At 42.6% G+C, this 13,080-nt stretch overlaps 1 protein-coding gene across 1 annotated transcript in view; it reads left to right on the forward strand.

Annotated features, from left to right (window-relative positions):
* The window catches only part of SNTB1 (syntrophin beta 1), a 112,409-nt gene that overhangs the window by 66,118 nt on the left and 33,211 nt on the right, over positions 1-13,080 (forward strand). The window contains exon 3 of the mRNA XM_027884920.1: positions 3,689-3,896. Within this exon, the coding sequence (XP_027740721.1) occupies positions 3,689-3,896 (208 nt within the window). The remainder of the gene's footprint in view (positions 1-3,688; positions 3,897-13,080) is intronic.

Here is a 13,080-nt window from a genome sequence, read left to right on the forward strand (position 1 = left end):
ATCTTGGCAGTCATCTAGAGCTAACATATAATTCCTTTGGGTTGGTATGGGCTTTATCAGAAACAGCTCCATATGCAGTATTTACATAACTGTGGTGGAGTGTGAGAATAAACACAGCTGTGGCATTGCCCTAAATATTTCAATTCAGTGGGGAATTAAGGGAACTTTATCACTGAACTGCAGATAAACAGAAGTCAGTAAGCGGTGGTCAGTTTAGCCAGGGAACAAATCAAAACTACAATGGCTGGACTGCTGGAAATGTTTTAAGTGCTTTAGTCTTGGAGTTTACTAAGGTCACTGGTATATTTTTTGCTTTTCAAAAAGTATGGAAATGCCATCAGTCAGCTGCTATACAGAAAGCATCATCCAAATGGTCTGGTGAATCAAAGCAGCGTAGGCTGAAAGGCAGAAAAGGGAAGAGTTTATAGGGACACAGCACTTTCAGCATCTGATTGCTGTCAGAGCCCATGGGTTTCTGGGAAGATTTTAAGTTTCTTTTAGTATCTCCATTCCAGTTGACTGTGGAGACAGAAGTCCTGGGTCTTCAGTGGAAATCTGCAAGCTTGGTTTCCCAAAGTTTTCTCGTGTCCTGCTCAGGCATTTGAGGATTCAGACTGTCATCCTTAAGGTGCGCAAATAAAAGGTGCCCTACCTAGCAGCTTGCACAGGAGTGATGCTTGCAGACATATTTCTGGGGCTGGGAAAGTGCCATGAATAAAAAGATCCAGTTTCAGAGCTGTCAAAGCAGCATTTATTCCTGTTTTGAACTAACTTTTGAGAAGTGTAACATGTCCAGGCATCCTGTTACTCAGCTCAGGGAACAAGGTAGACTTTCCACGGTTGTTAGTGTATCACCATCAAACTTTGATGACTGACAACCATTCCTCAAAACAGCTCCACGAGAAGTCACCAAAGGTTGATATTTTAAGAGTTTTTCTTCAAGCATGTCTCGGTATGTGTGTATGCATATGTATACAAGAATATATACTTTGATACCACATTTGAACGTGTAGGTATTAGAATATGCATAGTTTGGAACCCTGAAACAGAATTGTTAACAGCTGTCTAAATGGTCATTGTTGTAGGGGACATAACTCTTGTACAAATACTTAAATAGTCGCCATGAAGGAAAATACACTTCGATGAACCAAAATAGTTGTTTGTATGTTAATCCACTTGCTTTAAGGAAGAATTTTCAAATTGGAGGTAAGCAAGTTGCCATTTGGAAGCTCTTTCAGATCTAGATAATTTATATTTAAACCAAATCCTGCAACAGCTCTAACTTATGAAGAAATCACACAAGTTTGCTGCTGCTCCTTTGCAACTGAAAGAGCAGCATGTTCTTCTGAGTCTTTATAGTCCGTGTTCAGCACTTTGTTTACTGCTTGATGTGCAGTGACTTTGTAGGTAGCAGTTCCCATATAGAAACCACAGGCTGTGTAAAGAGCATTGCTTCACACCATCCATGTGGTGCATTAACATTTTTCAAAACCAGCACAGTGCTGGTTCAGATAATGTTCAACTAATGTTCAAATAATTTTTGTTTTTAAAAGAAGTATTAAAATGGGAGACAGAGTGCTGAAAATCCTGATTGCTGCTCCTGGCCTTTTCTGGGCTCTTCACTCTTCCGCTTTTTTTGGTGGTGAAATGGGGATGCTGTCACTGACCTGATCTGTAAAATGCTATAAGATCTCCTGCCAAAAAGTGCTCTGTAGATAATAAACAACATTTCACTGATTACCACAATGTACTTTGAAAATCCAAGCCTGCATAGTTTGTTTTCATTGATGGCTGCCTACAAGAACAAGCTCAAACTCCAGGTTTAGATGGCAATGAGACAGCAGTATTTCTGATGGGTAGACCAGGTTGTGAGAGCTGTGCATGACCATAATAATCAGTGAATACAAATGGCTAAATCGTAACCATCAGGGAGATGGCTTTTTTTCCCAGTTCAGAAAAAGTGAGAGTGTGATTGGGAACATGCCTATCTATAAACCTAGTTTACTTATTCATGAGACCAGAGTCATCTGACAGGGAATTTTACTTTTGGTACCTAAGTTAGATGTTTGGAGCATCCTGGAGCAGCTAAATAAGAACCTTTATCTTCAGACAATGCTGAGGTGCAGCAGCTTTACTGAGGAAACATGCATTACTGTGCTGGCTTAGCGCTTTCTGAAAAATCAGCCCACTTTTTAAGCTATCCAATGATTTAGGACCCTGAACAGTTCAGCTGCTGAGTTTGGAAAATCATGACCTTTTCTATCTTTAGAACAGTGTCTACATGGAGACCTCCCCTTCCCAAAATGGACAAACATGAAACCATGTTTGTCTGAGTCCCAGAGAGCTGTGCAGATAGAGTCACCCTCTGTTCTGGATTCTGCTCTGGTTTAACCAATTAATTAAAACCTCTTAATTGTTAGTTAAGCTCCAAATTGGAGGACTTCGTAATTGCATAACAAATATTTGCATTACAGTACTGTTTTGAACCTCAACCTGAATAAATTCCACTGAACTAATTAATTTTCTGCTGCAGAAAGGAGTCATTGTGTGTCCCAGAGACTGGGCAGCCATACTCAGGACAGAAGTATGTGCTTAGGCCCAGATCCCAGCTCGAATTTGTGAGGGTAACATTCAGGGGAAGTCACTGTACCTTTATAATGAAAAAAACACAAATGTGATACAGAATTGAGTGATGGGCAATGTCCAGAGCTTGGTTTTATAATTGCCACATAAAGATAAACAAGACTATTACTTAGTGGGTTATTTAACAAATGTTCAAGTAAAAATGGCCCACAAAGCTATAAAGAGCACACAAAGCCCTACTAAATAACTAATAACTTCCCTGAGAACAAAGCTGAAATAGCTGTAGCTGCCTGTCAAAGCACTTTTGTTGTTGTTGTTAGCAAAGGTGTTGGCACATGTCCCATAACCACAACGAACACGATTCGTTTTCCTGAAAACTGTGTTGGTTTGTGCCTTTCAAACCACAGTGGTGGGGTGGAAACCCACAGGATGGTCTAGTAGGCATAGTTTTTTTGAAAAAAAATCATCTCTTTCCACAGGAAAATCTGCAAAAGATGCCTGCCAGCAGCAGTCATATGATTGTGGTTAGCACTTCCTTGCTGCCACTGTTGCAGGATCTAAATGGAGCATTGAGCATGCGGTAACTCCTGGAGAAGGCCAGTTGCAGTAGCCTCTGGCTAATGCATAGTGGTGTCACTGAAATCGCAGTGCAGTTCCTAAGAGAATGTCTCTGTTTGGGATGAGGAGTGGTTTTCATTTATCTCTGGAGGTGTAAAGTAAACACAGTGAAAAAGTCTGATTGTGCCACGATGCCCAGCTAAAGAAGGCAGCCACTTATCCCTGGCTTCTCAGTCACCTGCCATGTGTTTCTGGGTGGCTGCCATGGGAGTGAATGTTGCTCTTGCCTTCATATTTGAAACTCCTATTGATCTGCTGTATGTGGGGTTGCATCAGCATTGGCGAATCCCCTTCTCAAGGATTTTATCATAATGCCAGTAGAGACCTGGCTTTAGTTCAGGATCCTACTATATCCAGGTGTTGTAAAGGTAAGTTTTTAGTGCTAGTATCATTCTTTTTAACTCACTGATATCACTAAGAGTGGTAATAAATTTAGCTGCCTAACAGTGTATGAATGAACATAATGTTTCCCCCCCCATTTTTCTAGAATTATTGAAGTTCATTCACCTGATGCCAAGCACACCGTGGTGCTCAGGAGTAAGGATTCGGCGACAGCCCAGGCCTGGTTCAATGCCATCCACTCCAGTGTCAATGAGCTCATCCCCAGGGTGATTGCAGAGGTCAGAGACCAACTGGGTAAAACAGGGATTGCTGGAAGTCGAGAGATTAGGCATCTAGGCTGGCTTGCAGAAAAGGTAATGAAAACATTCTTATTTTCTTTTCTAAACTCACTATCTCTTGCACTCTGTTCCTGAATTCAGACTTATCTGGAAGTGGAGAGACTAAATGAGATTCTGGGATTTGATTTAGCTTTCCTTGAAGACCTTTCTTTTCTTAACATGTCAGTTTTTGTGCTTTAAAAAACCCAAACAAATAGAAAACCAGAAGGTCCCTAAAGTCTTTACTTCTGTATACCAGTTAGCAAAGACTTTCCTAGGAGAGCAAAAAAAGTGTCATGTCAAGTTCAGGTATGGGACATGAGTCACAAAACCTGACCAACCTCGAGCTCCCCTGCTCTTATGAGTCTCCTTCCTGCTCCCAGCTTGGGAAGTACCCGCTTACTTGGTCCATGGTGTACCCCTCTGCTGTGCCTGGCCATGGGAGCTGGGTGTGGTCTGGAGCTTGAGGTGGCATCCCCATTAAGCCTAGGAGCTTGTTCTTTAATTGTAATCCTGCATTTGAGCTGAGCACTGTAGAAGGCTGAGCTTGCAATGGCAACTCTCACCCACCTTGCAAAGTTTTGAGTATCAAAATGTTTTACACCACAGGGGGAACCTGGTGTTCAGTTCAAAAGTAGTTTGGGATCTGTTGGCCTGTGGGGAGACCACCCGATGAATGCAGCAGCATGAAATGATCTGATTTTAAATCAGTAGTCTCAGAATTTGTTTTAGGCACTGTACCAACTGATAAGTGTGGATTTACTTCAGTAACAGTGTTAGAATTGTGCCTAGAAATAATTCCCATCCAGCTACTGCCTGGGCAGCTGTTCAGAGCATCTGTGCCTCTCCAACTGGAGTGTGTGGAAAAATGGCCCCTATGTACACACTGCCCTTTCAACCCATGCATCCAGGACAGATGTGGAAAGCTGACTACATTTGCCCTGAAAAAAATATACTGTATGTTTTAACTTGGTTTTGGATTTTGTAGATGAAAAGAATGGAGCCACAAGCACAGGTGCCATATTTCTATCTAGTGTCCTTTAAGAAGGCACACCATTAATTGTTAGCAAAACACGGGTCAGTCTACACCACTTGCAGTGGCACAAAGATCACAAAACCTTTCAGGCAGATTTTGTATGTTTTCCTGTCCTTCCCTCCAAGCTTGCCGAGTGGGAACGACAGCACAACTCTGTGGCTTTGTGCTGTAAAAAATGTAAAAATTTTGGGAAATAATTTGGTTTTACAGCACCAAAGAATTGGTAAGTAAATTTTAACAGTATTAAACTGTACAGCCATGAAATCTTTCATCTTGTTTTACCTTTTGTATTTCTATAAACTTACGAAAAGCTGAATATAAGAGGCTTTTTCTGTTGCAAAATCCTCTCCTCTGAAAGGTTAACTGCTCTGTAGCAGATCATATTGATCTTGTAAGTATAATATTAACAGATCATCTTAAATGGACACATGGCATGCTTCTGGTTTATGAGTTTCCTCTTCTTACTGTTAATACACAATATCCCATTCACATGCTTTTTTTCTCCTTTTTTTTTTCTTTTATTGACTGAAATCTTATTTCATGTTACTCATTATAGACCATTTCAAGGTCTTGATTAAATTTAATGGTGAAACTTGGTTTGCCTTTATTGGGGTCATGCTGTGGCTCTGTGTATGTTCCAGTGTATTTACAGTGGCTGTCACCAAGAATTAGCCTTGAGAGATTTGCAGTGACATTGTTACTAAAAATCCAACATGTTTTTCTCACTAAAAGCCCTCCAGAACTGTGCAGTAGTAATAGAGTGAGGTCAGAAGTTCCCACCTTCCTCTAATGTTGGAGACCTGTTGAAAAGTAGAGAAAATTCCTACATATGGTTAAAAGCAATGTGAAATTCCTTTTCTTTTGTTACTGGACTGTGGGCTGTGAAGCCTGGATTGAAAGAGTGATAACCTGCAGGGTAGGAGAAGAAGGTGCATATATTGTGTATATGAAAACTCTTTATATACTGTTTCAGAGGAGGTGTTCAAGGCAGCTAGAGGAGGTGCTGACCGTGGATGCTCCTTGTGTGAAACCTGGGTTTGTCAGCAGGGAGGGATTAAATTCTGCAGTGATTTATGGGAGCACACCATGAATACCAGTGTGGTCGGTTGACCCTGGTGGGACACCAGGAGCCCACCAAAGCTGCTCTACCATTCCCTCTCTTCAGCTGAATAGGAGAGAGAAAATAAAAGAAAGGCTTATGAGTTGAAATAGGGTCAGGGAGAAATCACTCACCCATTACCGTCCTGGGCAAAACAGACTTGACTTGGGGAAAAATTAATCAAATTTATTACCAAACAAGCCAGAAAAGGGTGATGAGAAAATAAAACCAAAACTTAAAAATATGCCTCCCCCCTGCCCAGGGGGGAAGGTGTTTGCCAGACTCAACTTCACGTGCGATTTTCTCTACCTTTCTTCCCTCTCTGTGGCACTGCAGGGTGGGAATGGGGGTTGTGGTCATTTCATCTCCTTCCTCCTCAGGGGCAGGACCCCTCACACTCACCCTCTGCTCCAGCATGGGGTCACAGAATCACAGAATATGCTGAGTTGGAAAGAACTTTTAAGGATCATAGAGTCCAGCTCTTGGCCCTGCTTAGGACCATCCCTAAGTCACACCATGTGCCTGAGAGTATCATCCAGGGACTTCTTGAACTCTGTCAGGCTTGGTGCTGGGACCACTTCGCTGGGGAGCCTGTTCTAGAACCCAACCACCCTTTGGGTAAAGATGCTTTTTCTGATATCCAACTTAAACTTCTCCTGACACAACTTCAGGCCATTCCCTCTATCGTGTCACTGGTCACCACAGAGAAGAGATCAGTGCCTGCCCCTCCTCTTCCCCTCATGAGGAAGTTGTAACTGCAATGAGGTCTCCCCTCATCTTCCTCTTCTCCAGGCTGAACTGACCAAGTGACCTCAGCCACTCCTCCCTCCCCAAGGAGACAGTCCTCCATGATCTTCTCCAACATGAGTCCTTCCCATGGGCTGCAGTTCTTCACAAACTGCTCCAGTGTGGATCCCCTGCAGGGCCTCAAATCCTGCCAGCAAATCTGCCCCAGGGTGAGCTCCTCTCTCCATGGGGTCCACTGGTCCTGCCACGAGCCTGCTCCAGCATGGGCCTCCCACAGAGTCAAAAAAGCATCTTAGACTGCAACTTTTAAGACAGCTATTATGGCATCATATTATGTTACTGACATAGCATATCCTTACAGTGAATTCTCAGCAAAATGGAGTGACTGTTCCTCTGCTTGTTTGGGGAATGCAAAATGTAATCCCTTAGATATTTCACTGTAATTTGCTGTGATTACTCTCTGCTTTCATTAAGCTATTTCCTAGTTTGACACTTTTTATATGACTCTGCTCTAAACTTAGCTCTAAACTTCAACCTTCATGATACTACAAAAATAGATTCATTAGGGAAGCCTCCCTCAGTGGGTAATGTTAAAATAAGTAGTAGGTTATCTAAGGTACTAAGCAACTGCGTGCTAATGGGATTCTACCACCTTAACTGAACTTCCCTGTGAAGACAGCCCTAAATTTGTGGTCTTCAGCCTGAAATATCCATCTTGCAGATCTGCTTTCAGGTCCCTGGCTGTGCCCTGGGGTGGGCAGCGAGGGTCCGTCTGCAGGTAAAGCAAAGAGCTCTGCATCACTTTAAGAAAGTAAACGCTCACTGTGGCCTTCTTATAGATAAGGAGAAAAACAGCCAGAAGCAATCATTAGAGATGCCATATTCCCTCTTTTTATTAAGGAAGTAACCTTGTCCTGACCTTGACTTTTTGAGGAGGGTTTCTAAAGCTGACCAAGGATTAGGGAGTTGTATTAGTCACCAGCGCCCTCAGTCTTCTCTGTAGCTAAGAGAAATATCACATACTGGTTTGTAATGAAGTGTGTGCACTCCTCATCACCTTGTATTTCCTGTAGTTGTCTTTTCATTTCAGCAAGACCTGTGCAATAAACAATCATACAAAGCATGAGGGAACAGTAACATGTGGGTTTTAATATTTCCAGGTCCTGGATTTTTTTTAGTGCTCTCTATAAAGATACTTTTAGCACCTAAATGAAAAAAAGGAAGTTAGTAAGGTCATCCAAACTGAGGAGCATTTCCATGTGTGTGTTAATTGTTCCTCTTCTTTCCAGAAATGCTTTCAGTCCTTGTAGAAATGTCTTCAGCTTTCTTTCCCCCTATTTTTTAATACTTCTGTACATCTCATGACTTAATAGAGGAGCTGAAACAGGAATTGCTGCTCTTCTCCTTATGCTTATCCACCTACCACTGAGTACCTTCAGGAGAGCTCCTTGAGGAGCAAATTCTGAGGAGAACTAAAACACTGAGGAAATGGTAGTTTATTTTATCACTCTCTAACGTCTGCTCCAGTAGACCAAGATATCATTGGCAAAAGCCTTATCTAAATTTTTGCCTCTTTAGTGCAAACACAAAAAGGTGTTCTGGCAGAAGGGGTTTTGCAAAGGTAGCTTTTGCCAATTCAGCAGTCAGCCACACAACCAAAAGCATTCAGGGGCAGCTGAAGCTGTAGCCAGGCGCCAGCTTCAAGCTGGGTCAGTGAAAAAAAACCCTCAAAGTAAATGAAACACTGAGCTGTGCATCTCTCCCTGTCCTCTCTGCACCAGTGACACTTCAAATGTAGGCCTGGAAGAAGAAGAAAGCACTTCTGCAGCCAGAGACTGTTTTCTTCTCTGGATGTCAAATGTCTTACAGGCAGTGGACTTTTAAAAATTATCTCAAAGCTCCTTTGAGAAACTTACAAATAGGAGATGCTGCAAGTTGTCTTTTAGAATGTTAATTTTTGAAGCTAAAGAAAAAAGGCTCTTACAGGCTTTTCTCATTAGATCTTAAACCCCAGCACTTGGTTTCTGTTCACGTTGCTCTGCCTGGGCAGGGCAAGTGTGTTGCTGCTTCCTCAAATCTGGTGTGGGTTTCAGAGGTAAGAAAAGACCTGATATTGGAGGGGAAATAACCAAAGCAGCACGGTGAACTGGAGTTGTTTTTCAGCTCCTGACACTATCTCCAAAATGAAAAGTGTGTTAATATATTACAGGCTGTTCCGTCTCCTCAAACCTTAGATAACCATATCATTGTGTTCGCACCGAAGTGCGAGGCAATCACAGCGGAGTGATCTTCTCCAGTATCGAGCTGTATGTTGCAGTATTATATTTATCTTCCTGCTCTCGCTCTAATTCAGAGGAGTTAGTGATAACAGAAATATTGTGAGACGTGCAGGCTGTCCAAACAAGATTTAGGCAAATGACATGGAAGTGTATTTGAGGTTGTTTTTTCTCCCCAGTGTGAAATGAAAATGTTTCTGTTTTACCATTTCCTTTGAAAGCATGTTCACTGGTTAGCAAAATAAGTAGACAGCAACAGAACTGCATTGTTATTCTCGTCACAGACAAATGAATTTTCAAAGAAGTGAAGATCTTCAGTTTTAAAGTTTTTATAATTTCCAAATTGTAAAAGTGAGCTTAAAGTGTCTTTGCATGAGAAAACTACCAGCCCATCCATCACATAGTTAAAATATTTTGCCATTATTTAACATTATGAATTTGATTTTATCTGGTTTTATTTATTTATATCTGACTTTAGGCACCTTCCCTTGAAGCACAGCATCTGCTAGGCAGCATTTTAAAAAAGATGGCACAGCCATGTCTGTGGTTGTAGCTGGTTGCCCTTAGCACTGCTGGCTCTTCCATCGTGGGGGTGGCAGTGCTGGTAGAAAACTCCTTACTTTTGGAGGGACACCATTAGCTTTCTGCAGGTTTTAGGACAAAGGCAGATCCCAGTGCAAGACAAGTAGTGAGAACCTGTGGCCAGGAGAAGGGGATTGGGAAACTGCTGCTTCATTAGGCAGTGTGTAACAACTCCTCTGGGGTGGCTGCCTTGTCCGGCTGCACAATTTGAAGCAGCGGCATTTTCAGGAATAATATCCAAGTTATACTAATCCCCAGGTCTTTTTTCTGGGCCTGGAAAATACCTGTGCATGTTTAGGCTGAGACTGCAGCGAGCTTTGGGTCGTACTGTTTTCAACCCAGTACAAATCAGTATATTATTTACCCAGATAAGTAGAAACATGGATATGTGGTGAAAAACTTACTACTGAAGTGCCTAACTTATTTGCAAGTAAATTACACATTCCTGTAGTGTGGTCTTCTATGAAATGTTTAGTCTCTACAGGGATTTTTTTTTCCCCTCTTTTCTATAAATCCCTCTTTTCTTTACTAGTGATCTGGGCAGGTTTGGAAATATTACCCATCTGTAATACCCAGGAAGAAGAGCAAGGCAATTTGGCCCTGGCCTCCTGTTTTCAGTAGTTGGAGAGGGATGCAATTTCTCATATTGATAATATATATCTGGTCATAATCTTAAAATTAATCTGACCTTTTGGAGATTATACATACTTCAAACTGGAAAACCTTCTTTGTGTTCTAAATTAGAAATTGCACTTTTAAATAGCAGCCAATGAATTGCTGTGGAGCACCTACATCCAAGTGAAGAATCCCGCTTTTTTCCTATGTCACTTAACCTTGCTGCCTATTAATACCAGAACATACTTGTTTGCTTTGTAAAACACCAGAACAGAGCTCTAATTACATTAACAGTCTCATTATCTGGGATAACGATCAGCCTGTTCTTAGGAAAGACGTAAACCTGAAATAGCATGAAGAGTAATTTCCTTTTCCAGCTTCAGCAAGGTTCCTCCACAGGCCACTTTTATCAGCAGTGACATCGTTCTCTTCTTGCTTTAGGTGTGCTCAGTAAATGGCTGCATTAAGGAAAACTCAGGCTGAAGGCAGCCTTTTCATGCACTGCACTGTTTTAAAGGCTTTGCCAGTCTTTGTCTATGATACACATACTATTTTTTTGCCATGCCAGTGAGTGACAAGGAAATCATAAAATTGAGTCAGGTAAACGTGCTGCAAGGGGATTGGAAAGAACAATAAGTAAATAATGAAGAATTATAGGAAAATGATGGTAAATGCATGAAGGACCTAAACTCAGAAGTTTGTATTTCTGCACTACCGTTGGCTGTTATAGTGAAGGAAAACCCCTCTATTAGATAATTATGGAGCACAGTTATATAGCAAATGAGCACTCTTGTGCCTGTGGTAGCCTTCAGGTGTGAGATTATTCTTGCAAAATTGAGCTGCATTTTAAACTAGGCCCTATCCTCTTGCCCTTCCAATGAGGGCTGCATTAGTTCTGGTTGGATCCCAGCAGAGGTAGTCATACCCTTCCCAAACTCCCTCTGCCTCAGTTGTGATCTAACCATTCTTATAGCCGACTTTTAACTTTTTCCATAAAAAACAGTGTATTGCTATCACTGTTCCTGTGAACCCCAGGAATGATGAGAAAGTTCCTTTTCATAGTGATCCCGCCCTGAAGCTTTATTTAACTTCTCCCTTCCTGCATCAGGAGGAATTCTGAGCCCAGAGATGTGGCTCCTGCTCTGGCAGCTGTGCCTGTGCAGGCAGGGGGACATGAGCCACAGGTGGGACACGTGGTGGCCCGTGGCTGTGCTGTGAGAGGGACCTCTGCAGATCTCTGGTCAGCAAACCCAGGGCAGGGTTTGAGAGGGGAAATGATAGGCTGTAGCTTGGATGGAGGAGCAGATGCCAGAAGGAAATGGGGAGTTCAGAGCCTCCTTGGGATGTGGGAGCTGTTTGTCTCGGTTTCTCCAGCATGATAAGGTGGTGGGACCACGTCCCAATGTGGTCCAGAGCCCATCCTGGTGTGTCCCTGAGCACTGGCTGTTTTAACAGTGTGGCTGCCATGGCATGAATACTTAGCTCTTTCTTCTGGATAACCCAAACTGGAGCTGCTGTTTGGCTGGGATGGATTTTGCTGGATAAGGTGCTTCCCAGATTTTGGTAGATGAGGAATTTTATTCCTAGATCTTGCTAAATTTTCAGGATGTTTGGCCTCTCCAACATGGCAGCTGCAATTGGATTTGTCCGGAAGGGTCCATCTGCCCTCCCTCACATGTTGGATCAGCTCACCTTTTGGGGCTTCACAGGTTTGAAAGTCTGTTTGAAGATATTTGCAGTAAAGTTCAGTTGGAAAAAAAAGCAGCAAAGATATAGGTATGATGTGAAGGAAGGCTTTGATCCCCTTCCTTCAGAGCCAGGAAAAGGCTTCCTTTTTTCTCTCAGTCTCTGACAGAAAATATTGCAAGAAAGACAGTGAAGAAATTGGAGACAGTGATGCTCCTTGGTTTTCAAATGTGATTTAAATGCAACATGATCCCCTTAATAAACCACATGTTGCATAAGGAAGCAGAGACCTCTACTGAACCCAAATCGAGCCCTGCTGTCAGCAGGGAGCAGAGCATGCCCTTCCAAATTATTTTAAGCACTTAAGTACCAGAACAAGTGGTCTGCTTCTGCCCCAGTGTGTTTCTGCCTCCTCTCTCTGATGCAAGTAGAGTGTTAGCAGTGGTGGGTCAGGAAAGGGGAGTGTCTGTTCTTGCCCAGCTGTGGGATGCAGGGTGGGAAAATGCAGACCAGCATGAGGTTGAGGAAGGTGTAGAGCTCGTCTTGGCATTTGGAGATGCTGTGGAGGGGTTGTCCAGGGTGAGGAGTCTTCTATAAAGGCCATACTTTGGGGGCAAAGTCAGCTGAAACAAAGAGCAAGGCAAATGCAGTCTGAGTGAGAGGAAAGCCCTGAGCCTTGAACCCACTGACTGCACTGACCCGAGCAGCCCTGTGGACACCCTTCATCCCATGTCACTTGTATGAAACAAGGAGAGTTACTCTTACATCTCCAGGGCTGATGTGCCCTGAGTACATATCGGTGCAATGTGAGGGGTGCTGGGAAACAGTTTTGCAAGAGCTGTGCCCTTGCACTCTGTCTGTTTGCTCATCTGTCTGCATGTCTGATTACAGGCTGCATGTAAGAAGCTTGAAAGGAAAGGGATTGTCTATCTTAGAAAATTCTACATTTCCCAAACATTAAGTTCCCACCAAGCTGCATTTTCTCTGTTCAAAGTTACCTTGATCTCATTTGCTGGTTTTGTCTCCTGAAATTAAAAATCATGTTCAGGGGAATGGAGGGGCCTGTTAGGGGTGTGTTGACCTTCAGGCTTTGCCCAATATGAATTCCTCTCACCCCAGTCATCGTTTTGTTTTTTTTTCTAGCCCAACAATACTCCCATTTCAGCTTTTTGATTAATG

This window comes from Empidonax traillii, unplaced genomic scaffold (genome assembly GCF_003031625.1).
Source record: "Empidonax traillii isolate 1590-97213 ecotype Southwest subspecies unplaced genomic scaffold, ASM303162v1 scaffold157:size2224338, whole genome shotgun sequence".
In the NCBI taxonomy this organism is placed as follows: domain Eukaryota; kingdom Metazoa; phylum Chordata; class Aves; order Passeriformes; family Tyrannidae; genus Empidonax; species Empidonax traillii.